The sequence below is a fragment of the Dermochelys coriacea genome, chromosome 13 (assembly GCF_009764565.3).
Source record: "Dermochelys coriacea isolate rDerCor1 chromosome 13, rDerCor1.pri.v4, whole genome shotgun sequence".
In the NCBI taxonomy this organism is placed as follows: Eukaryota; Metazoa; Chordata; order Testudines; family Dermochelyidae; genus Dermochelys; species Dermochelys coriacea.
The window spans coordinates 11,221,751-11,248,231 of record NC_050080.1 but is presented as its reverse complement, the minus strand read 5'-3'; the positions used below and the strand labels follow the sequence as shown (position 1 = coordinate 11,248,231).

The 26,481-nt window shown below is 40.6% G+C and overlaps 1 protein-coding gene across 7 annotated transcripts in view; it reads left to right on the top strand.

The window, feature by feature from the left end:
* Positions 1-26,481, top strand: part of GNAS (GNAS complex locus) — a 276,404-nt gene that overhangs the window by 175,084 nt on the left and 74,839 nt on the right. For 3 of the 7 annotated variants that reach the window (XM_038369571.2, XM_038369573.2, XM_043496121.1), the window contains exons 3-5: positions 815-869; positions 963-1,082; positions 21,606-21,710. In XM_038369571.2, coding sequence (XP_038225499.2) covers positions 815-869; positions 963-1,082; positions 21,606-21,710 — 280 coding nt within the window. The remainder of the gene's footprint in view (positions 1-814; positions 870-962; positions 1,083-21,605; positions 21,711-26,481) is intronic. The other 4 variants (XM_038369572.2, XM_043496120.1, XM_038369574.2 and 1 more) reach the window with 2 other exon arrangements.

The following is a 26,481-nucleotide window of genomic DNA, read 5'->3' as shown; positions in this document are numbered from 1 at the left end:
GATTTAATATTAAATATTTAATATTAAAAACTTTTGTGGTCAATTTGCATATGACATACATTACATGACACACCTGATGGATTTACCTTGAGAGTAATTTTGTTAGAGTCAATGTCTTCAGAACCTGAAGAAGAGCTCTGTGAAGCTCGAAAGCTTGTTCCTTCCCCCAACAGAAGCTGGTCCAATAAAAGATATTACCTCACCCATCTTGTCCCCTGTATTATATTGGTAATTCTATGTAATAGATTAGCCCTCTTATCCACACTATATTTTGCATGTTCATGTGGTTAAATTGTATATTTCCTTCTGGTCTGAGCTCTCTGTTCCAGACGTTTTCTCTCTGATTTTATTTTCACCCTTAAATCTTTGTGTTACCCTGGTCTGCTTTGCTTTTTCTTGATTGTTTTGACTTTTGGTAACTTGTCTCTTTTATCTCTTCTTTTCTGCTCATCTATAAACAACCTCCAGGTATTTCTATTCTTTACACTCAAATGAATTCAAACCTGCTTGATCTACAGAAGGTCCGTAGTAGCACTAAGACGAGTTCCTCTCCATCCAAGACTGCAATTTTAATAAGTTTATATGGGTTTATTATGATTAAACACATGTATTTGAAATCAAAATCTGTTTTCCTAAACAGGTAAGATAGTTGGTGGTCTAACTACAGATGTGTTCAGTGACTGAATTGGAGTAAGCAGGCATCTCACTTGTTGTATGATTTGTTCTAATGAAGTACTTTTTCATTTGCATTCCACTTCAGAAACCTCTGTTTTTGTGGTGCATAAATTTAATTCGTATGTTTCCTTGGTTACAGGGAGAAAAAAATGAAAATTCAGGATATTAAAAACAATATTAAAGAAGCTATAGAGGTAAGTCTACAAACCATTATTTCTTGCTTCTAAAAGCTGTTTTTAACCACTATCTCAGTAACAAATGTGGGTTATTTTTCTCTTTCTTTGCAGACAATAGTGACAGCAATGGGCAATTTGGCACCACCAGTGGAGCTAGCCAATCCAGAGAACCAGTTTCGAATCGATTATATCTTAAACTTAGCTAACCAGATAGACTTTGATTTCTCACCAGTAAGTAAATTTCCTCTTCAGTTATAATCATGCTTTTTGTTTGAATGATTATTTTTCACCTGTGTCACAGTAGATGTTTACAAGAATATCATGCAATTCAATGAGCCTTCTTTACTGGGTACATAGGAACTCCCATACTGGGTGAGACCAGTTGTCCATCAAGACCAGTAACTCTCTCTGACAAAAGCCAGTACCTGATGCTGAGGAAGAGGTGCAAGAAGCCCCCCAGCAGGCAAAAGTGGGATAATTTTGTCCCTCATGAAGATCTCCTTCTAATCCCTAATAGTTAGAGATAGTTTAAACACTGAAACATTAGGTTTTATATCCCCTTCCCAAGTTTTTTGATAGCTAGCCATAATAGCTAATGATATTCTTGTTATCCATATAAATAACAAGTCCCTCTTGGGTTTCTTTTTGTGTTGCTTAAGTAAATAAAATATACAGTAACATAACTAAAATATGTAGGACCAGATTGTGGGTTGTCCTGCCTGCTCACTCCTCTTCCCCCTGTTTCTCTTATTTAGCCAGCCATAATCTAAGGCAGTGGTTCTGAACCAGGGGTACACAGAGGTCTTCCAGAGGGTACATCAACTCATTTAGATATTTGCCTAGTTTTACAACAGGCTACATAAAACGCACTAGCAAAGACGGTGCAAACTAAAATTGCATATAGACAATTACTTGTTTGTACTGCTCTAAATACTATACATGGAAATATAAGTACAATATTTATATTTCAGTTGATTTATTTTATAATTGGAAACATTAGAAAGTAAGCAATTTTTCAATAATAGTGTGTTATCATACTTTCGTATTTTTATGTCTGATTTTATAAGTAAATAGTTTTTAAGTGAAGTGTAACTTGAGGGTATTCAAGACAAATCAGACTCCTGAAGGGGGTACAGTAGTTTTGAAAGGTTGAGAGCCACTGATCTAGGGGATGTAGGACTGGCAGTTCTGATGGTGCACTGCTGCAAGCCAGCCTATCCAGATAGGGTGGGGTCAAGCTCATTAGCCAGCAATGTTGAGCTAGTGTAGGGGATGATGCATGCTATACCTTTTGGAAGGGTGGCAGAGTTCTGGCATGACTCCATCCTACATGCCACCACAGCTAACCTATCCAGAGCTACACTGAGGGTTCTCACTAGTGGACTGCCCCTCCTCACTCCCTGAACCTCATTAAACCTAGCCAATGGCTTTAAAGCCAGAGCAAGCCCAGAGTAAATGTCAAAAGGTATCATTAGTTAACTTGGTTTTTGAGGATATATCTGCTGCCTCTGACTCGCTAATGCTGTCACTTGACCTTGGAGACATTCAGCAGCCCCATAAAAATACAAGGTGCTACTTCTAGTTACTTGGAAAACCACTAGAAAGGCAGTTTTGTTAATTACCTCATAGCATATGATACTTAGTTGTAGTGTTATGGCAGCAATTCCAATGGCAAGATTCAAAAGACTTCATGGGTTCCAGAGGACTGAAGGGTGTATTACTATGCTATAACAAAGCTAAGGTTCATCTAGTCCAATATTTTGTCTCTAGCAGCGGCCAGCACCAGATGCTAGATAGAAAGGTGCAAGAAGTCCTGAAGATGTGGGATAGCTTGCCCTGGCAAGATTTTAACCCATCTAAGCTTTAAAAATTGTTTAAACTAGCTAGTCTACAAATTCAGCAATGGAGACGTTTTATAGCTATTATTGCTGCCAATAATTTTCTTGCATCAGTCATCTTACACAAGGAATGTCCTCACATACCTTGTATCTAACGAACATGTCACTAGTGACCAGCACTCCAATATTGAGATTGGCACTGTGATCTCACAATCCAGAGAACCTGCAGAGTTCAACAAAATCAGAAAGGTGGGGTAATGTCTTGTTTGCCCCAAAGCCAATATAGTAAGAATACCAAAGTAGTAGTAGTAGTAATTAACATAAACAATCAAACTCTGTAAAGTAGTGAATCCACATGAGATTTTAATTTAAAACTACCTCTCATGTTTTTTAGTGAAATGAAAAATCTTGTGCTTCAGTGCTACAAAGAATTTCATATTTTGAGTGCAATAGTTAGAAGTATTTCTGAGGGCCAAAGCATTACCTCTCCACTCACTCTTGCATTGGCTTGCTGCCTGCAGCTCTCACCAAGACCATTATTTTGTGGTGCTTCAGGTTGAGACATATAATAATGTGATAGTTTCCTATGATTCTCTGTGATGAACCTCTGCTTTTTAAATCTGACTCTTTTCTCTTTTGGCTTGTTGCAGGCTCAGAGTTTTCTTCCAGTTAGTGATATTTGTGACTTTTTTCCTGAAGCAAGCGATAGTTTTATAGTCTGGGAACAGCAAATAATTGAATAAACTGAAAATGCATGTGCACATGCATGTACAGTAAATTAAGCTGTGTTCAATATACAATGAAGAAAAGCAAGAGGTCCTGCCTGTTTTTTTTTTTTTTTAATCCAGTCACAACCTGAAAAACTTTCATCTGGACCCTTTCTCAGTCCCACTTGCAGTTAATAGAGATTCCTCTTACATATTTGGAATAGCCTCTGTGCTTTTTCTCATAAATATAGGATTTCCTTTTGGTGGCTTTGAGACATGCTTATTTTGAGGGACACAAAGATCTAGTTTGGGAATGCTCAATATAATATGGAATATTTGTTCGCTATCATCTCTAGCAACATAAATGGATCAGTCCTTTTCTAATCAATCAGGAAGCCTCAAAAGTTTGCCTTATTTTATTTACAGATTAAGAGCTAAGTAAATCAACAGTCTGGTTTGAAGGCAATTAGTTACAGAAATACAGTTTTTAGGGAATGTTTCTTTACAAATCCAGCAAGGTTAGAAACATTCACACAATGAAGTATTTTGGGGGTTTGTTCCATGGTCCTTAGTAATAGAATATATGTGCTATATTCATCCAGTATAAAAGCTGTCTTCGTGCGTTAGAGCAAGGTAGAATTCATAGAAGCAATCTTATTCTCTTTCAGATTATTTGAACTTGTTTAACGATCTTCTCCCTGCTTCCATTAATAAATGAACCATTTTTACAATATTTTAGTTATGCGATAGTTTCAAATTCTCATAAAAAGTAGAGTTATTCTAGGGACTAATACAATCCAACCTCATAAGGATATTGTGCTGATTAATTCATTAACGTTTGTGGGATCTTTAATGGAAGATACTGAAGAAGTGGAAGATATGATTGATTCTTCTGGCATTGATTCACCTGACTGACAGGCCGTTGTTTTGTATTTATACAACTGCAACCCTTGGTGTCCTTGACATGAGCAAGAGGCGTGGTCAGTGATGTCTTTGCTTATATAGACATCTCTAAATACTATGCCCTAGGAGCTTCATAGTGAGATCTGGTCTGTATTCTTGTGACGGTTACAGACTAGCAAGTGGGTTCAGTTGACACTGATCCACTGCCAAGACTTGAAGACATCTGGCACTCCACAGATATAGTGGGCTGGCAGAGTAGCAGCCGTGTTAGTCTGTATTCGCAAAAAGAAAAGGAGGACTTGTGGCACCTTAGAGACTAACAAATTTATTAGAGCATAAGCTTTCGTGAGCTACAGCTCACTTCATCGGATGCATCCTTTTTTTTTTTCCTTTTGTAGCTCACGAAAGCTTATGCTCTAATAAATTTGTTAGTCTCTAAGGTGCCACAAGTACTCCTTTTCTTTTTAGTGGGCTGGCAGAATCCTAGGAATACTGATTGTTAGGTGATGACTTGTCAGTCATGGATAATCCCACAGAAAGAAAGGGTTAATCAGTCAATATTGGATATGAACCCCCAGAGAGAGCTGCTCTGCTTTAGGATGCTTACGCACTTGTGGCTGAGACTACAGCCACTACAGACTACCATGAGACTGCAAACACTAGTGAGGCTGGAAAACCTCTTCATTCTTGCATTGATGGGGAAGTGTGAAAGAAGAGAGACAAGAATTCTGGTGTTCTGAGCAATTTTTTACTGAGGGCACTGGCCCACTTCTCCTGCCTCTCACTCAGCTGGACCGTTTTTCTTCTAAGCTGACTAACTGCTGTGAAGCCCCAGTTATCTCTATCAGCTTGTGAGAGAGAAGAATGGGACTTGATCCATCAGAGCTTAGGATGAGACTTTTTTAAATTTCCCACCTCCCCCACTTCCGGTTTCTCTCCTTACTGACAGGTTTCAGAGTAGCAGCCGTACTGCTACTGTTCTGTATTCGCAGAAAGAAAAGGAGTACTTGTGGCACCTTAGAGACTAACAAATCTAAGGTGCCACGAGTACTCCTTTTCTTTCTCCTTACTGAGTGGTCTACTGCCCCCAGCTGGCAGGTTATGTACAAAATTAAACATTTCAGTGCCAAAATGGGCTTCCCAACTACCACTGATGCTTTGGGCCCTAACATTCCGTCATCCAGCTTCCCAAAACTCTTTTTGTTAGAATAGCTCTGATGCTGCAGGGATGGAAGGATTATCATCCACTTTGTTCCTGTTATACTACTACTCCTTTGAGCCACCTCCCTTAATATCTGCTCTTTCTCTTGTGTTGGTTGTGAGTGAAGTAAGAGAGGGAATCTGACCAAGTACACAGATATTTCATCTCCAGACAAGAGCCTTTGTGTGTATATTTCTAAGGTAAAAGGCGACACACCAGTTTAGGGTGATTATAAATGCTTCATGGAACTCTCATGTTTTCTTGAGCAAAGAAATTGTTTCAATTATTAAGCATCATTCCTGCAAAGACGTATGTATGTGCTTAACATTATGCTCTGTGAGTAGTCCAATTGGCATATTTAAAGTTAAGCATGTTGTATATAAGTGTTTGAAAAATTGATGTTTTAAACTGGATTTCTGTTAGCTACCAACTTGGACAAATACTGTTAGCAGGTTCTGTCCCCAGTGATGATATGAACTGTAGTCTCAGCTGACCTGATTTGAGTGTAGGTTATATTCCGCTGGCACCTGAAAAATGTAACCTGTGTATTAATTATGTGAATTAAATAAATTAAAGACTGAGGATGTCCCGAGATCTTAACTGCCCGGGCATAGTAATTGAAATATATAGTCTGTGAATATCTCGGTAGGAATAATGCAAACTTTATGTGCTGTGGAAGATTTAAATGCACCAAATAGCACAAAAAAGCACAAAATCTAAAACTCCAAAAAGCCCACAATTTTCTGTAGGTGGAGAGAGAATTCTAAAAGCAAATTATTCATTTAATTTTACTTTCTGCTTATGCCTGTTTGAATTCACAGAAGAGACACAATATGGCAGTTAATACTTTATTTTAACCTGAGAAAGCTACAGTATCAGTCTTTGTGGGGTGAGGGAAGGGAGAATGTAAAAATGTCCCCCAATATGTCCCCCAATATGTTTTCTTCTCTACCCACTTCCTCTTCCCACACTTTCTGTCTTTTCTTGTACGTTGCTTTGCCCCCAGACGCATGCAGTGCCAATACCCAAATATAGAAGGACTTTACCTGCTCTGACTCTTTTTAACAGTGTTTGGGGCTAGCAGTAGCACATTGAGACAACACATTCCGCACCTTTTTTTTTAATAAGATAGTAATCACACCTTTCGTATACTGGGCGTTAATGCTGTGGAATTTGGGGTTTTTTTAGCAGTAGTGATGATATTTAATTGTATTTAAATGCAATAATAGTTATACTCTTTTACATCTTAGGGTCTACCAACTTTCTTTCCCATTTGCTCATTTGGAACTCATGTTCCAGCTGGTATCCAGACACTCTGCTCTCAGTGCGGTATTTGAACTGGATTTTCTATGAGGATATGCAGAAACTGCAAAGTAAGCAGATGGAGAAACATAATAGAGAGAACACTTGTGCTGTTACATCTCCAAAATATAAAGGAGTTGCCCTTTGAGGGCTATAGGTATTTAGGGCCAGATAATGCAAGATGCTGAGCACTCTCCCATTTGAATTCACCTCACATGACCATCTTCAAAGCACTCATTTGCGGTGGTCTGGAAAACGCATGTTTTCTAAGTGCTGAGTCAAAGATAAACAGAATTTAATACCCACATGACGTTTGGGTTGCTTTTTTTTTTTTCTTCCAGTTTGGAAAAGAGATGACTAAGGGTGGGGGGATATGATAGAGGTCTATAAAATCATGAATAGTGTGGAGAAAGTGAATAAGGCAATGTTATTTACCCTTTTCCATAACACAAGAACTAGGGGTTACCCAATGAAATTAATAGGCAGCAGGTTTAAAACAAAAGGAAGTACTTCTTCACACAACGCACAGTCAACCTGTGGAACTTGTGGCCAGGAGATGTTGTGAAGGCCAAAACTATAATGGGGTTTGAAAAAGAATTAGATAAGTTCATAGAAGATAGGTCCATCAGTGCCTATTTGCAAAGATGGTCAGGGTTGCAACAGCATACTCTGGGTGTCCCTAGCCTCTGACTGCCAGAAGCTGGGAGTGGACGACAGGGGATGGATCACTTGCTGATTGTCTATTCTGTTCTTTCCCACTGAAGTACCTGGCATTGGCCACTGTTTGAAGACAGGATACTGGTCTAGATGGATCATTGGTCTGATCCAATATGGCCGTTCTTATGTATTTAACATTATTCATTAGCTAATCTTCATAACATCCCTTTTGTAAATGAGGAAACAGAGATATGAGACATTAAGTGATTCACCTAAGACTTCACTACCTAAGTGATTTACATACACTTCATTGTCACTGGTAGAATTGTGTTAGAACTCAAGTTTCTTTAGACCAGTGGTTCTCAAACTTTTGTGCTGGTGACCCCTTTCACATAGCAAGCTTCTGAGTGTGACCCCTCCCCCCCACCGTATAAATTAAAAACACTTTTTGATTTATTTAACACCATTATGAATGCTGGAGACAAAGCAGGGTTTGGGGGCTGACAGCTTGCGACCCCTCATGTAATAACCTCGTGACCCCCTGAGGGGTCCCGACCCCCAGTTTGAGAACCCCTGCTTTAGACTGCTAGAGCAGAAAAATGAATAAAAAAAGTAAAATTATTTTCACCAATGTATTGAGCTATTTGAAAGATGTGTCTTAAACATAACATGGGAAAACCCAAGATTCTGAGTTGGGAATAAATTTGATATACTGCAGTGTCTTACTAAACATGACTAAGGTTAAGATTGTGTCACGGTTTTTTGTAGTAAAAGTCACGGACAAGTCACGGGCAGTAAACAGAAATTCACAAGCGCCCGTGAACTGCTCCTGACTCTTACTAAAAACAACTGTGACAAAATGGGGCAAAGCCTAAGCCCTGCTGTGGGAGGGGAAGGTGGAGTCCAGCAGTTACTCCCCGTGGTGACTGGGAGCTCCAGGGCTCCCCTGCCCCGCCACCCTCGCCACCCTCGGCAGTAGGGATCTCTGGGGACCCCCCAAGGGCTGAAGCAGAAAATGTCACAGAATCTGTGACTTCCCTGACATAATCTTGCCTTAAACATGGTCTTAAATTGAGATGAGGACAATGTATTTGGTGACATGATTTAGTTAAAAATTCAGCACGTTTGGTAATGGACAACTAGATTACCTGAAAACAAGTGCTTGGTTTTTGTATTAGCATTTAGTGGCAGGCAATCTGGCCAGCTGACATTAAGCAGTTAAGTGCTTAATTCACAGTAACATCCCCATTTTTTTAATCCTTGCTTCCTGTTTCAGTGTACCTTGTATTCCAGTGGCAGGGGGCTAGGAGACTCTCTTGAAGCTATGAACCTGCAGAGAAAACCTTCTCTGTTTTACTGACACTTATCCAAAGAGCTTCATTGTGTTTTGAATAGCACTGTATCCAACGTCTTGTCTTTGGCATATTTTCAGCAGATAGTTTCTGAAATCTGAATATAAAAATATATAAATTTTAAAAGGGGACTGGCTGAGTTAGGGGATTGATAAAATAACATGGAATCTGTCTACTCTAAGTTTCCAGTCTGAACCCAGTCTGGATCAGAAGTGGCCACAAGTAATCATTACCATTTGATGGACTATTCTGTGGCCTATGAGAAATGAGAGGCTTCAATCCTCACCCTAAGAACCTCTGTCGTAACTGACACACAATTTTGGGCAGTCCAAACAAAGGAAAAAGATTGAATGGACATAGAGATTCAAAAGTCTTCTTATAAGGTGTTGGTTCCAGACAAAATTTGAGGGAAGCCCAGCACTTGCCATGGCCCTGTTGGTACCATGTCTGTAGATGAACAATGGATTTCATCCTTCAGGGACTGTAAAATTTGCACTATCTATGAACTCTAGAAACATTTTTAAAGAGAGAAATCCAAAGTTAAAAAAATAGTGTAAACCAGCAGTACTAAAATAATTCCTAATAATTAGAAAATTTCTGTCCATTTACAACTGGTTATAAGGGTTTTCCCTTAGCTACACATGAATTTGTGGTAGTTTGTGCTTTCCAGCAAAAGCACCTGCCTGGAGGCACCAAGAGATTCAAAACCCCATGTCCTATATAGTCAGAATAAGAAGCATTTTATCAGTGTTCAGAAGTTCACAACAGTTTTAAAGTATCTGAGATCAAGTCAGTTGTACCCATTGTACTTCCTAGTGTTCTAGTAAGCGTTCTGTTATATATTTTTGTAAAGCTAATGAAGGCTTGTGTAGTAATATGAGACCTCAGTTTAGCTCTGTGAAAAATGTGGGAAGAGGAAGAAACCACTTTTCTTGATGGTGTGTGAAGCTTGGAAAAATTCTCATTTGTGAATTTTTTCCTTTTTATTAACTAGCAGCCAGTTTTACATATTGGTTTTTAAATTGCTTAGAATGGATGTTGGATTACTGCACATTTGTATGTGTGTGTGTAAAAAGAATAAAAAAGAGACAACCCTGAAGACAGCATCATTGTCATTCATTTCTTTAGGTAAACAGAAAAGTACATCATTGAAACCAGGGTTTAAATTTTGAAACCGAATGATGATTTTTTTTCTGTAGTAGGAATTTATGGTTTTAAATTTACAATGATCAGTGTGATTATTTTAGGGGAAGAAAATAAGTTGACAAAAATGCTCTATTAATCAAAGTGAACCAAGTCAAGATAGCTGAAGAGGTTAATTGTAACAGAGCTGATGATAAACACAAATGATAGGAAGCCTTAGAATTAGCGTGATTTTTCTTCCTGCGGCACATTGTAAAAATACAGAATAATCTAAATTGTTGTTGTTTTTTCTGTCTTGAATTTTTTAGAAAATGTATGGTTCGGTCATTAGAAAAAATAAAGAATGAGGAGAAATATGATCTTTGTTGGGATGTGAGGAATTGAAGTATGGGATCACTGAGGTTACTTTGCAAATGTAGCAAATAGAAATGTTTGGTTTATGGCTTGAGCGAAAAACCTAATAAGTGGGAGATCTTGCTGAGTTTGTGCTAGGACTGCTTTTACTTCACCCATCATATTCACTGTACTGTCATCTCTCAGCCAACTGAATTGTCCAAGATTAGATGATATTCTCTCATTTTCCATGTAATCAGAATAATAAATGCTGTATAGGGGACAACTCGGCGCTTAAAAACTGCGAGACCATCACAGCTCTATGTTTGAGGTTGTAGAGTATGTTAAAATGGAAAACATAAACCAGTCCATGTTGCTATTTCAGTGGTGTTCCCGGGGTGCGGGGTGGGGTAAATCATAACAGAATGTGGTCTCCATCAGTATGTTTCTTTGATGCATTTGGTTCACTTTTGGTGCAACACAATAGAATACTCCCTCTGCAGTTTCAGTGAGATATGAAAATGGGCCTGGGGAAAATTCAGATAATCTTGACTATCTTTCTATCCAGCTTGAGTTCCGAGTGGTGATAGACTAGAAATACGGTGGAAGTGATGTTTTTACACTTGATCCCCATACTTCGTAGTGTTGTAGGGGGGTTTCTCCACCCCCATCACCAACTATGGTGGTGGGTGCCCAGAGCAGCCAGTGGAGACCAGAGGTGAAAGTAAGCTGCTATGGTCGGGTACGGTGTACTGGTAAGAAAGTGGCTGCCAGTACACTGCCAACCGTACTGGCAGGGCCACTGATGTGGGCTGGGCAAAAGAGGCAGCTGCCACTGGGCCCAGGGATTTAAAAGGGCCCGGGGCTCCGGGCAGCAGCCAAAGCCCTGGGGCTCCAGTGGCGATTTAAAGGGCACCAGTAGCCAGAGCCCCAGGCCCTTTAAATCGCCGCCGCGGGCCAGGCAGCGCTGAAGGGGGTTGGCTGTCGGAGTCTGACCCCAGCCCCACTCCTTCCAGGGGCCCAGAGCTGCCCCCCCCGCCCAACCTTGCCCAGGACTCCTGCCGCCCTGCGTTCCAGTAAATCCGTTAAGTTACTTTCACCCCTGGTGGAGGGGTAAATCACTGTGGGGAGCTGAGGACACCCCGTCCGGTGGCTCCTACCCTGCGCTGAGCTCAGCTGATAGTCCTGGCTGGGCTAGGGATGGGGGAGAACTACAATTCCCCTGCATGGAGCAGCCGGGTCCGGGTCAGACCCATCCCCAGAAACCTCCTCCCACTTCCTGCCCTCATCACTCTTCAGCCATGGGGGGGAGGGGTCACTATATAGGGAGCTGCTCTCCCATCGCCCAACCCCCATGCATCTGGACATCCCCATACCCAGACTCCTGCTGCCCCCTCTGAACCCCACCTCCCTGCACCTGCCCTTCCTCACTGACCCCTCACCCCTGCACCCACACCACCCTCTGCTGAGCTTCACGCACTCGAACAGTCACCCTGACAAGCCCCACCCCTATGCACCTAGACCACCCTGACGTTAATGCCCTCTGCATGCAACCCCCACCCACTGAGCTCCAACCAGCTGCACCCAGACCCTCAACCCACCAAGCCCCCCTCTCCCAGCATCCAGACTCCCCCTGCTGAGCCCCTTCCCCCTCACACACCCTCGCCAAGTCCCAACCACCTTCAACTGGACACCCCCCCCCCCCAAGGACCCCAGTGCATCCAGATCTGCCCTGCACCCAGACTCCTCTCTGACCTACCTGCACTCAGATTGCACCACACAGAACCCTCTTACCCCACATCTGGATCCGCCCCTCCCCGCCAAGCTCCTCCATACTTGGATCCTGCAGGGCTGAGCCTGCCTGCTGGTGCACCTGGTGGGGAGGGGCAGGGCTCCAGGGTGTTTCTGGAGCAGGCCCAGCCCTTGCGCTGTGCGTCAGGGTTGAGTGCGGTATTAATGCCGAGTCCATGTCCTGGAGAGGGCAAGAGGGCGGGTCTGCTCCCACCTTCATACTGTGCAGCCAGTGGCCTAAGCTCCCCACTGCCATACTGGAGCTCCACATTTATTGACCAATAAAATTTCTAGAATTTTACGGAATTTTAAAATACAGTGTGCAGAATACTTTTTTTTTTGGTGGGGAGGATACACAGTTTTTCCTTTTTTGGTGCAGAATTCCCTCTGGAGTGATGGTCCCTGTGGTTGTAGGCCCACAAAAGTATTTTCTGACTGGTCACTTAGAGTTGTGTAGAGATTCTGTAGTTGAAGCAGTCACATTATGTTAAGCAATTTTGCAGCAAATTAAATCTTAAGTACAGGAAGAAGTGCACTTTGTGACTTCTCAGAGTTTTGGATGAACTTTTTGCAACAAACTATTCTAACGTTGTGGCAGTCTTGAATAGACTTTCCAGCGTTAGCTGTGGCAGTATGCATTCATTTGCATTCATCTCTTTTAAAATGTTGCATTCTCTCTTCTTGCCATATCTCTACCAAATGTGCTCTTCCCCGTTGCGCTTCATGAGACGCATTAAAGAGCCACAGTCTGAGTATCACTGCTATAAAGCAGCACTCTTGCTTGCTATTTCTAAGTTTATACTTAACTTAATAATTGACCAGATGTGTTTTTAACTAAAATGAAAAGTCATTTCAACTCTCTTGACATAATTTCCATTAACTAGACATTAAAAATTCTAGATCCCCTTTTAAATTCTATACCAGAGCAGTAAGGGGTATTGAAGGAGTTTGGGGAATCTATGGAGAAAGGAAATTTAAGAAAATGTAAACAAGATATTCTATGTACGTGCTATTGTCTCTTACTTATGATTTGAAATTATCTTCTCTGAACTATCTGCGCAGGAAAATAGTTAACAAATATAATTAATTTATAATTTCTATACCAAATACCACAAATATGGTGTAACTGATTTTCTTATGCAGCAAAATACACTTGCCAATGCTGAGATTTCTACTTACATTGACATACGTGTATAATTCCCGATAACATTTGTTGTATGTGTATGGAAAGGAAAATTAATCCTTCTGCATGGAAAGAATCATAAGTTGTTGTCCTCTTACTCCTATGACTTTTCGAAGTCCTGCTTATTCATGGGAACTGCAAAATAAAGTGTAAGTTGGTCTCTCTGATTCACGATCCTGCAGTGCAAGACCAACATAGCAACAGTAAATTCCGCTCTTCCCCGTTACATTTTTCTATTACAGAAGAATTGTAAATATTTTCCTAAACAGAATAGTCTGACTTAGTCCAGATCAAAGAAATAATGATTTAAGGTACAGCAGGAAAAAAATACAGAAAAGTTAGATCTGCCTATACACTGTACGTGATTGCCATAAAAAGCTTAGTGCATGCTAGCAGAATTTTTATTGATATCTTAGTTACAAAGGTAGAGTCTAAAAGGTTACCAGGTTCAACACAGTGCTTGACTATCATTTGCCAATCTTCTTCCGTAGCCATACGGTGGAGTGACAAACCTGTTCGCTTCTAAATTGGAATGTCATCTTCACACAGATCTAAATTTCATAGATTTTGAGGGTGGAGATAGGGAAAATATATTATCTAGTAGGTAATAGTGGTGAGCTGGAAAACAGAGAAACTGTTATCTGGGGTGTCTATGGACAACAGGGAGCATAGTGTAGCCATTAAAGAACAGGACTTGTGGGCAGCTCTGGTTTCTATTCCTAGTTCTGCCACAGACTTGCTGTGTGACCTTGGCCAAGTCAACTATTCTGTCATATTTTTCTCATTTATAAAATACGTGTATCTGTCTATCTCAGGGGGTCTGTTGTGAGGCTTAAATTACTACGGTTTATAAAGTAGTTTGAGATGCTCACCTGTTCGGTGTTACAGAAGTGCAAAGTGTTTTTTACCATCTTTATTAAAAAGCATTAAGACATGCTCCAGATACGATCAGAGGCTTATCTGATTGGATGTTTGAGCCTCTGATGTCATCTCTGTACACTTTTATTTCTTCTTCACTCCACCACCTTCTCAGTAAACAGCTCTTCTAATGAATAGTCAAACAATTCAGTTAGCCTCAGGGGTTTGTTACCTCAAATGAGTTTGGCAAGCCAGAACTACAGGATAAGAACAAAAAAGAAATGGAGTACTTGTGGCACCTTAGAGACTAACAAATTTATTAGAGCATAAGCTTTCGTGAGCTACAGCTCACTTCATCGGATGCATTCGGTGGAAAATACAGTGGGATGCATCCGATGAAGTGAGCTGTAGCTCACAAAAGTTTATGCTCAAATAAATTTGTTAGTCTCTAAGGTGCCACAAGTCCTCCTTTTCTTTTTTGCGAATACAGACTAACACGGCTGCTACTCTGAAACCTGTTGTTATGCTAAGATAAGAACAAACAGCCAGCTTCAACAATACAAATAAAATCCTGAGTACTGATGAATTAGGAAGGAAGGGTTTTATAAAGCCTTTTAACAGAGGGGGCTCTGACTTAGCCCCTCAGGTTCATTCTTGTGTTTTTCATTAAAAAGTATATAACTACTGTACTAATTAGATGCAGCATAGCTGCTTGTTATGGCTCTGATTTGCGCCACGTGGCTATGGGAAATTTTTTTAAAATAGTAAAATCTCACTAATTCACACTTCGCTAACCTGCAGTCCTGCTAATTCTCAACAAAAACCCCACTGATGTCTCGCCACTTTAAAAACAGAGATTGTTGCTAGATCTCGCATTAGCCCCATTACTTTTACAAAACATAGTACATGTGCTAGGATATTATGAAGTTTCATTGTAAATAATTGAAACTAAAGTACACTTGTCAAAATATATAAACTATAAGTATACTTTGTGGTGCAGTATCCTTGATTTTTTTTAATAATGTTTACTTATTGATCAAGGCTTGATCATGCAATAAGCCCAGTGTTAACATTTTGCAAATTACTAAGAGTGGTCCCATTGTAAGTAACTGCTATTCATGATAATGCACACTGTGCCATAGTAGCGAGTAGTAGCTGAGTTCAACTGGAGTCACTTTCAGGAGTATGCACTATACCAGATGATGACTTTTTGCAGGATCAGGGCTCAATTTACTGAATTGCGTAGGCTGTCCTTGTTTGAATTAGTTAAATTTTGATATGTTTCAGATATGAAAGAATAGGTCCATGAAACAGGAAACATTTTAATCTATTACTACATTATCAATGCAGTCTACAACATACAGGATTTTTTTTAACCAATTTATAGTCAGAAAAGACATGACAGTATCTCTAGCAAAGTAGCTCTCTGCTGATATGTTCTATAATTAATCTCCTTTTCCCTTTCTGTAGTAACATTGGCAGCCAGTTTTATTAGTTTATTTGTTTTTTTTTAAGAGTTTCCTAGCTTTGCCTTTCGATTTGTATTTATTTTTCCTAACAAGCTTCAATTGTAACAAAAGGTGCTGGGATCTGGATTCCACTGCTAAAGAGTCAAAAAGGCAGAAGGTTTGTATTGCAGCATGCACCACTCATGCAGTATCGAAATTCTCTTGAAGCCTGCATTGAGGATAAATATTTAATACAATCTTTTGGAAGAGCAATACCATTTTGCTGTCAGCTCAAAACTTTGAATACAGGTCTGTTTAAAAAAAAAAAAAAAGAGTCCTTTCTTGTTTCTTAAACAGATATGAAATGGGACACATTATAAGATAAAAATAGCCTTTCTAACGATATTGTTTTTTAGACAGTGGTTGGTTGCTTGGTTTGTTTGCTACAGTACTTCCTAGTTCTTAAAAAAACAAACAAAACAAAACACCTGATTTAGCAGCTAAATCAATGTGGGAGCAGCTGCAGGAATGAGTGTAACCCTGCTGCCCTTTTTAATAATAATCCAAAGATTGTGCCAGTATCAGCAATTCAAACTCCACTGAAAGTGGGGAGAATATTAATACTTAGGCCTGGTTTACACTGGGGGGGGAATTGATCGAGAATAGCGTAGCTGAAGTCGACGTATCTTAAATTGAATTACAATCATTTACTTCGCGTCCTCGCGGTGTGGGATCGATGGCCGCCGCTCCCCCGTCGACTCTGCTTCCTCCTCTCACCCTGGTGGAGTTCCAGAGTCGACAGCAGAGTGATCGGGGATCGATTTATCGTGTCTACACTAGACGCGATAAATCGATCCCCAATAGACCGATCCGGCAGGTAGTGTAGACGTGGCCTTAGGCTCTAATTTGTCACATGTCATGAAATAACATCTGGTACATAAATTTAAGATACTGTCAGCTAGAAAATTGTATGATTATGCCCTTCAATTACTGCATTGTTCTCAGCAAGGCATCTACACAGTTCAACAGAAACCTTTTAAGAGTTTCTCAAACCACACCACCCAAAATTCAGCACTATTTTTTTTATATGACATTGTGCACATATCACTTCTGTAGTAATTATGATGGTGAAAAACTTCTACTGTACAATGTTGTTGACTGCTTTATTTTCAGTACTTTGCTCTTTATTAATTTATTTAAATAGTACATGAGATGTTTAATATCATAAATTTGTGTGCACACCCAGCAAATCCCCACAGTCCTGCAATATTGGGTTCATGAGTTCTTATTTAGGATTGAATCCATGTTGGGGAAGTAGTGCCTTAAATTTAGGTATAATTTTCTTTGCTTTTCTCAAAGAAATTTTAAAGTGTAGGAACAGATTAATTAAATTGCTACCGAAATAAAAGCGAATGTCAGCTGAATCTTGTTGAAAATATACAGAAATGTTAAGAGTTTACACCAAGGGCTCACAAGATCTTTAGCTCTATAGAAGACGTACAAACTGATTTTTGGTTATGCTATTCTTTTAAAAAGGATGCTGTCAGGTTAAAAATGATGCAATTAAGAAAAAAGAAAAGAACCCTTTTCCCAGCTGATGTTGCTAATCACACCTTAAGTAAATCTTGAAGAATTTTAAAACTTAAAATTTATTTTCACTATTGAAGGTGAATTTTCTTTTTTAAAGTCATCAACATTTCTATTGAACTTAGAGTTTATAAAAACTTTTTTAAAGGAAAACCTAAATGTCAGTGCAAGCTATTTGATGTTAAGTAAATATCAATTTAACTGATATCACTGTCTTTTTGTACATGTCCTTCAGTGCTAGATTTGTTGTTCTTTAGCATTATGGTATTGTACACAATGTTTATTGTGGTTTTTTGCACAGTTTCGCTTACTATCTCAAATTCAGAATGCTATTGAAATATTTCCCCAATAAAGAGGTGTAAACTCCAGAAATCCCTACAAAGAGAGAAATTGCTTTATGGCATGGAATATAACAAGAACAGTTACATTAGTTTTAGTTAGAACTGAGGCTAGAGAAATGTGTAAACATTCAGTATTCAGCCTTGCAAATGAATCCACAAGCAGGACCTCACTCCTGTTGTGGTCCCAATGAAAGTTGGTTAGACTTCACGTGAAAATAAAGGTTTACACAGGCAGAAAAACATGCTGGTTAGGGCCTGGAATTTTCATTCTTTCTTAAGCAAAATTTTGTATAAGCCCTGGACATACACATGAGTTGCCATGTGGATAAAGTACGACAGCTTTATTTCTCTGTTAGATTATATATGTGTTGTCTACATTGTACACTTTCCAAATCTCTCTCCTAGATTCCTGCTCTCCAGAAAACCAACTAGCGAGTTCTCAAAGCTTTCTGCTAAACTCAGGAAACTGTTCTGTTCCCAAGTCAGAACACCTTCTAGGTCTCTCCTTTCCCCTTGATAGGATCAGTAAAAGCATCTCCATTTCTTTTATAAAACTATGCATATAATTTGAACCTGTTTTGTTTTATTTAGCATAACGCTATCTTCTAATGGGTGTTTGTGCTTGTGCTTCCAAAAATCTGGATAAAAGCAGCAGGACCTAATGCTTTCCTTTGTAACTTTGGGTCATGAGCATGAATTAGATTTAAGGGAGCATTCTGATTTAAATCCCTCCATAGCAAACGTCTGAGTTATCCCACATCATAGTAATACTGCCAGATGCTAATATCACCTCTATAGCTCTCCTGAAAGCACATAGCTTGAACAGCTTATACTAAAGTCAGGCTAGAGCGTAAACATTTTGATAGCTATAACTACATATGGGGGTAATAAATTGTACATTCAGAGCAAGATATTTTTAAAAATTAGAAACATGAGCTTCATGTGCATGTTTATACTTCTATTTGCACCTGCTAATGCCTAGATACCTACCTGTCTGGCCTCTTTTGGACACACATACTGTCCTCATGGATGCAAATGAAGGCACTCTCTAAAAATCAGACCTGTGTATTCTTATGAATAGAGCCCTGCGTGGATTCAAAAACGTGGATCTGCAACCGATCTGCATTCACCAGTATCAACCTGCGATCTGCTAGCTGTCTTTTACTTGCATCCACGCCCCAACAGCAAGCCGTCTCACAAGGGCTAGCGACTGGGGGGGAAGGGGGAGCAAAGGGTGCGAGAAGGGCGGCAGGGTCTTTCAGGGCAGCATGGAGGTAGGGACTGGGGGTAAGGAGCAGCATGGGGGCAAGGTCTCAAGGAGAAGGGGCAGCCCAGAGTGGGGACTGAGAGGAAGGGGCAGCACATAGCGTGCTGTTCCTGGGTGTTTGCAAGCAATGGCACATGGCAGCAGGAGGGTGTTGCATTGCAGTGGGGTGGAGGGGTGGGGTACCAGGCCCTGCCCATTCCAATCCCTAGGGCAGGGCCCGGACCCTGCTACCCAGGCGCTGGCGGGCTAGGGCCGGGCCCGGGACTGGAAACACAGCCAGTGCTGCTGGTCTGGGCTGTGGTGGGGACACTGGCGTTGCCTCAGGAGCCTGAGCTGCTGGACAGGAAGCGGCGCAGCCAGCGGGTGCTGGACAGCCCTAACTCCAACTTGCTGCTTAGCCCAAGCCATTGGCTGCCAGCCCTGAGTGCACTGCGTACCCCGGGCTGCCCGAGCCAGACACTGCAGGCCAGGTGCCACTGGTGAGTAGAGCCCTGCCCGGTTGTATCTGCATCCGATCCACTATCCGCAAAAATGGTCCACGGATATCCGTGGATTTGCAGGGCTCTACTTAAGAATTGTGCACTTACTTATGAGCTTACATGAGGGGTAGATAACTTCATATAAAATCACTTTCATTCATCATCATCCTCTGTTTTCAGTCACAGATGTGAAATGGGAAGCCGATGTTGAAATTGTTCCCACCTTTTCAGTGTTCATTATAAGTGAAAATAAAACATTCACTGGCTTGCAAGGAAGACTAGGCAGCCTGCTCCTCCTCAATATCGCCTTGCTTGATTTTTTTTTTTTTTACTCCTCCCTTCCAAACTGTGTTCGCTTTGTCTTTGTCATACAAACCATTCTCTGAGTAATACATACTTAGAATTTCTCTCCAGAAAAAAGTGAGTAGGATGGTTTGAGAGAGATCCTCGGTCTTTTCTTTTTTTTTTAATTTGCAAAAAAAAAAGTACATTATTTCATTTTACCCTCTTCTGTTGATCATCTCTGCCTAGTTGCTTCAGCTGACCAGTTATTAAAGTAACTCCCTTTGCTCCTCCTTAAACTTGCAGGTAAACCAATGTACAGGATCTTCTAAGAATCAAAGCGTTTTTCATTTTGTCCAGTGGGAAAAAAAACACATTATGGAGTAGTAATTGCATCTAGAAGCCAGGTTCATTAGGACTAAAAGCCACATTTGACTGACTGTGTAAGGTGACTAAGGCTTTGATCCTACTGTTGGATTTACAAGACGCTTACGGTTTTGAATTCTTTGACTAACTTCGGCCAACCAATCACTGGCCATTGATTTAAAAACGATCTGTTTTAGTAAAGGATAATCTGAGTAGATGATACAGTGCTCAGTAGTTTAGGATCATTAGATGAAATTCACCTCTCCTGCATAAAACCAGATTTGCACTTTGTGCAGGCCGCAATGTGGAGATTTGTGGGAGGGGATAGATTTTTCTCTCTCCAACCTGAAAGGTGGCAGCAGGGCTACAGTACAGCCCCTTTATGGCCTCTCCCTTCAGTGCATGGGTTGGAATTATGGTTTGCCACAATTACATAGGGTGATAAAACCACTAGATTTGAGTATTTATTTTAAAATTTACCATGTACTTATCACATCTCTGCAAGTGCACACAATACAAAAATCAACTAACTGACTTGATGTTAAAGGAGTCTCTCAATCCCCAGGTTAAAAGACTCAAAAAATAAAAATCTCAAAGCATTCTCAACTCCACTTTCTGTCAGAGGTTTTGCAGTGCATCCCTGGCCTCTCTGTTCTGTGCCACCACAGAGCCAAAGTGGTACAGAGGGCCTTGTGCGAATTTAACCCGTTAATGAGTTTGCTCCCTTCCAAAGGGATATTGTATGGCTAAGCATTAATAATTACTGAAAAGAATTACAGGGAAGTTGAGTGCCTCACCCAGGCAGACCAGAGGATAGAACCCAAATGCCCTGACTTCTAGCTCAATGCCTTAACCACGAGTCCATTCTTCCTCCCCTTCAGAATGAGGTTGGTGTTTTTAATGGGTGGTTACATACAGAAGAGAAATAAAGCTCTCAGGGTTTGTGTAGCAGCAAAGGCAGCCTGTGTGGTATGTTGTTGAGCAGGGAAGGGGGAAAAAAATGGAAATACCTGACCATGCCAGTGATCCCTTTTTAACCAAAGGCATTGTGCAGATAATGGATACAGAACTGTGTGCTGAATGCAGTAGGGTTCTGAAATGATAGCAAAGGAGAAAACAAAAGTTTAAATTTCACAGGCGCTTCTGGAACACAGTTCCCCTCCCCTCCCCCTCCACTCTTCCCCTTCCAGCCAAGTCCGGTATAACTTGTGCTACCAGAAATGTGAGGAAAGTGGTGCTGCAGGCAGTAGTCCAAAATATTTCATCTTCCTTGCTTGTTTCTAAGCATGAAAAACTATTGATAATGGGACTGAATCCTCACTGAAAATGTTTGTTACAGAAAATGCTGAGTACCCTGGCCCCTCCCATAGAGCTTTGTGTTCAGCTTTGGATACCTGCCAGTTACTTAAGAATATTTTAAACTATTCGTAGGTGTGTGTTTCCTTTGCGATAGCATCAGTACCACATCTCCCCTGAAATAGCAAGCAATAATTAGCACTTATTCACACCATTTAGGAATGTGGATGATTTCCTATCCAAATGAGCAGCTAATTAAACCTTGTATTCTGTTATCCCATAAATGTTACTGGTACTACCAAAGGGTGGGTATCATTTGGGTTCCTAGTCTGAGTAGCCTTAACATCAGTAGTACTCCATTTGATTTCAAATCAGAATAGAATAAAATAAATCTATTTCTCTTGTATTTGCTTATCCTAGAAAGAAAAATCAACCTCTGCAGTTCCTGCTGGAGCTCCTATGTTCTTATACCGAGGTGTAAGTGGAATGCAACAGTGCTGCTTGACTGTCACGAAAGTAAACTTTGTAGGTCCACAGTTTATAGATCTTGGTTGTAAGGGAATTTTCAACCAAGGTTTTGGGGTTATTTTTATGTCTAAAGACTAAACAACCTGGAAGAGAAATGTCTCCTGAGATATGGTTTTACAGTTCAGAACGTGATTTTGTTTGACCTTTAATCACTAAGTTTACTAGGGGATGACCTATTTAAAACTCTTATTATGAAACGTGTAGTTTCATGGGACATTGAACTTTGTCCTAACGAAATTGAATCCCAGTTTTAACCACAACATTGTGTAACTGCTGTACACACCTTTTTAACAGTTTTTTCCCCCCCAAGTAACATTGACTTAGCTGGACTCGGTAAACAAGCAGTTCTAATGTCAGATCCACCCTACATTATATTTTACAAAGAGAAGGTAAGGTTATGCATCCATGTTCCTATGAATGTGGTGTCATGGTTTCACTTGCCCTGCCAACTTCATAATGCCTATAAAACATGGCTTCATAAACTACATTTAAAAAAGTCTCTTGGGTATTTATACATTTGGAGGGAACAAAGCCTTTCAGACAGTTTGTCCAATTTTTTCTTTCTTTTTCTACTAATGCTTTATCCTTTAAAATGTCTCTCAAGAGCCTGGTTTTGGATTCTTATTTTTTCCCAGGCCTGGAGTTTCTCCTGAGGATTATATTTTAAAAAAAAGAGAGAGAGAGAGAGAAGCATTCAACCTCAAGTGTTCTTAAGTCTTTAACACTTTCTCTAGCTGACATTTATAGAACACTAGCTCACCTGGATGCCATTACTTAAATTTACTAAATATTTGTCTAAGCCAGAGGTCGGCAACCTTTCAGAAGTGGTGTGCCGAGTCTTCATTTATTCACTCTAATTTAAGGTTTTGCGTGCCGGTAATACATTTTAATGTTTTTAGAGGGTCTCTCTCTATAAGTCTATATTATGTAACTAAACTATTGTTGTATGTAAAGTAAACAAGGTTTTTAAAATGTTTAAGAAACTTCATTTAAAATTTAATTAAAATGCAGATCTTAGCAGTTTAGTGCAGTGGTTCTTAACTTGGGGTGCACACGAGATCCCCTTTCTGGGGGTGCGAGATATGCGAGATTTTTTTTAGAAGGTAAATCATCGAAAACACAAATTAAGCACAGGCACATAAGTACAACTACTTTTTCATCAAACTTATGTATTTATTAACATTACATATATATATTTTTAACGATTACTGTAATGTACAAACAATGTTTTTAAGCTAATTGTAGTGTAATTTTTGATAAGGGGTGAGAGGACATATTTTGAGAACTCCAGACCATCAGCGGGCTGAGCGGGGCCAGGTGTAGTGTATTAAATTTATCCCCATAGAAATATGCTACTTATGGTGTACTACTTACGGCTGCCAGTCCTGATGCTCTGAGCGGCATGGTAAGGGGACAGGGAACGGGTGGTTGGATAGGGGTGGGAGTCCCGGGGGGTCCGTCGGTGGTTTGGATAGGGGTCGGGGCAGTCAGTGGACAGGGAGCAGGGGGGTTGGATGGGGAGGTGGAGTCCCGGGGGGGCAGATAGGGGTGTGGGGTCCCGGGGGGGTGGTACTGAGGGAGCAAGAAGTAGGGGGGTTGGATGGGTCAGGGAGTGGGAAGTGGGAGGGGGCAGATAGGGGGTGGGCTGTTTGGGGATGCACAGCCTTCCCTACCCAGGTGTAGTGTATTAAATTTCTCCCCATAGGAATGTGCTACTTACTTATGGCTGCCAGTCCTGGTGCTCCGCAAGTAGCACATTCCTATGGGGAGAAATTTAATACACTACACCAGCGGACAGAACCCCAGACCGGCCGTGGGCTGAGCTGCTCAGCTGGGGCTGGGGTCCCAGCCGCCGGCCCCACTCAGCCCGCTGCCAGCCTGGGGTTCCATTCACCCAGGCTGACAGTGGGCTGAGCGGTGGCAGTGGCCGGGACCCTCGCTTGCAGCAATGTGCCAGTAAAAATCAGCTCGTGTGCCACAGGTTGCGACCCCTCTATTATAAAAAGGATTTTAACTTGATTAGACTCTGCACTACTGAGTAGAGCATACCCTTGCTCTCATCCAGTGTTTTATCTCGCTAATTTCTTTCTTGGGTGGAACACTGTTTCTTTGTCTCACTTGTAAATAGTTTTTTCCCTACCAGATGTCTGCTTAAACTACCATAAATAAATATATGTAGACTCAAAGTATTGCTTATTCATTCACTATATTGGAGAATTCTCCACAATTCACAGAGGAATAAAGCATCTCCTAGTAAATAAAACAAAAAGCCCCACTAAGCATGTTTCTTTGTCATGTAAATTAGGAATCTTAAATATTATCATGTTACTCTATCACCTTCCGTATCTAGCATCAGAATTTTCAGGGCTGTTACTTTAAGAAATCTATCAGATTTGTATCCCCACTTTCAAGCAGGCAAATAGAGTAGTCTGGTGCATATTCATGCTTGGTTCTCTAATATTGATGTTCCATACCATAATACATTTGGGTTTTACTGACCTGCAATTTGGAGATTTCATCTTTTTATTTCTTGTTTCTCAAGCCTCTCTCATCGATATTCTTTGCTCTTTTCTGTTTAGTGACAATATATCTTTTCCCATTGCTCACTTTGAAAGTGAGCCACTTAACTTTTGCTACAAATATTGGTCTAGATCCTGCCCTGATCAGAATATTGTGTGCATGGTGAACATTAGATGGAATGAAAAGGGCATTTTTTCCTCCACAACACACATTTCCTCTGTGCAAGGAGTAGGATGCGATCCCTGACCCTCCTAGCACACAAGCAAACACTCCGAAGGCATGCCCAGGTAGTGTACTGACCTATAATCTGGAGTTTCAAGGGATTGTGGCCTGTTGCTTAAGGAGTGTGCTCAAACTTGCAGCTATATAGCCTGTGTCCTTACCCCACATCCACAGTTTCAGCTCCGGCCCTGTCCTCACTATAGTCAGAGTCATGCTAGCGTGGTTTTCCTGACTGCTTTGGGCATGGATTTTTTTTTCCTTCCCTCCTCGGAATGATGTTATCACTGTGTCATGAAACTGAATTGTACACTACTGAGGTGGCAAGTGCACAGTCCTGTTAACATGGTTTTCAGCATAGGCATAGTTTGACTTCTATATTTGGGGGGAACGGGGACAGCTCCAGTAAGGCCAATGGGGCTACGCATGGGGTAGGCAAATTCCAAACCTTCTGAGGCTTGCAGTTTGGGGGGGCAACGTTCCCCCTCTCCTCCCCTCCCCCCAAACTATGCTCATGGTTGTCAGGAGGAATCTCTCTTCACCCTGCTCAGGTGTGCCATGTTGTCAGCAGTGGTTTTGAAACTCTCCTATAGCTTACACCAGTTCAACAACAGTTTGGATGTGTATTGTGCAACTGTTAATTCATTTTAGTGGGAAATTACTGGGATGAAGAAAACTATTCTTATTAGTTAACACAGACTGGTAGCTCTACTGTAGTTGTCCAATGATATGGATAACTTTTAGACTAAGGTTTTAGATCTTATAAGATTATGGGGTCTCATCTCTCATTAAAATGTCATTCTGGTTTGTTTTTAGTCCTATTAAAGGGTTTCATTATATAGTGCAGAAAAAACCTGCATTGACACGGCTATATAGTATTTTGTATTAGAATGTGCCAATAGATGAATTAGTGTTATAGGAAACAAGAAATAGATATGCAAGGACTAGTCTCCTGGCTATTTCTTTCCAGGAAACTTCCCTACTACAAAATGTGATTGGTAATTTTTGACTACTTTTGGTTCCTATTTAATTGTTTTTATAGAAGATACAAATCAGAATTATTCAAACTCAAAAGCGTGTGACTTAAGAACATAACACAAGAAAAGTCATACTCAGTCAGACCAAAGGTCCATCTAGCCCAGTATCTTGTCGTCTGACTGTGGCCAATGCCAAGTGCCCCAGAGGGAATGAACAGAAATGGTAATCATCAAGTGATCCATCCCCTGTTGCCATTTCCAGCTTCTGGCAAACAGAGGTTAGGGACACCATCCCTGACCATCCTGGCTAATAGCCATTGATGGACCTATCCTCCATGAATTTATCTAGTCTTTTTTGAACCCTGTTGTAGTCTTGGCCTTCACAACATCTCTGACAAGGAATTCCACAGATTGACTGTGTGTTGTGTGAAAAAATACTTCTTTTTGTTTATTTTAAATATGCTGCCTATTAATTTCATTTGGTGACCCCTAGTTCTTGCGCTTTGAGAAGGAGTAAATAACTTTTCCTTATTTACTTTCTCCACACCAATCATGATTTTGTAGACCTCTATTATATCCCACCTTAGTCGTCTCCTTTCCAAGATGAAAAGTCCCAATCTCGTTAATCTCTCCTCATATGGCAGCTGTTCCATACCCCTAATCATTTTGTGACCCTTCACTGAATCTTTTCCAATTCCAATAGATCTTTTTTGAGATGGGGCCACCAAATCTGCACGCAGTATTCAAGATGTGGATGTACCATGGATTTATACAGAGGCAATATAATATTTTCTGACTTATTATCAATCCCTTTCTTAATGATTCCCAACATTCTGTTCACTTTTTTGACTGCTGCTGCACATTGAGTGGATGTTTTCAGAGAACTTTCCACAATGCCTCTCAGGTCTTTCTTGAGTGGTAACAGCTAATTTAGACCCCATCATTTTAGATGTATAGTTGGGATTATGTTTTCCAATGTGCATTACTTTGCATTTATCAATATTTGAATTTCATCTGCCATTTTGTTGCCCGGTCACTCAGTTTTGAGAGAT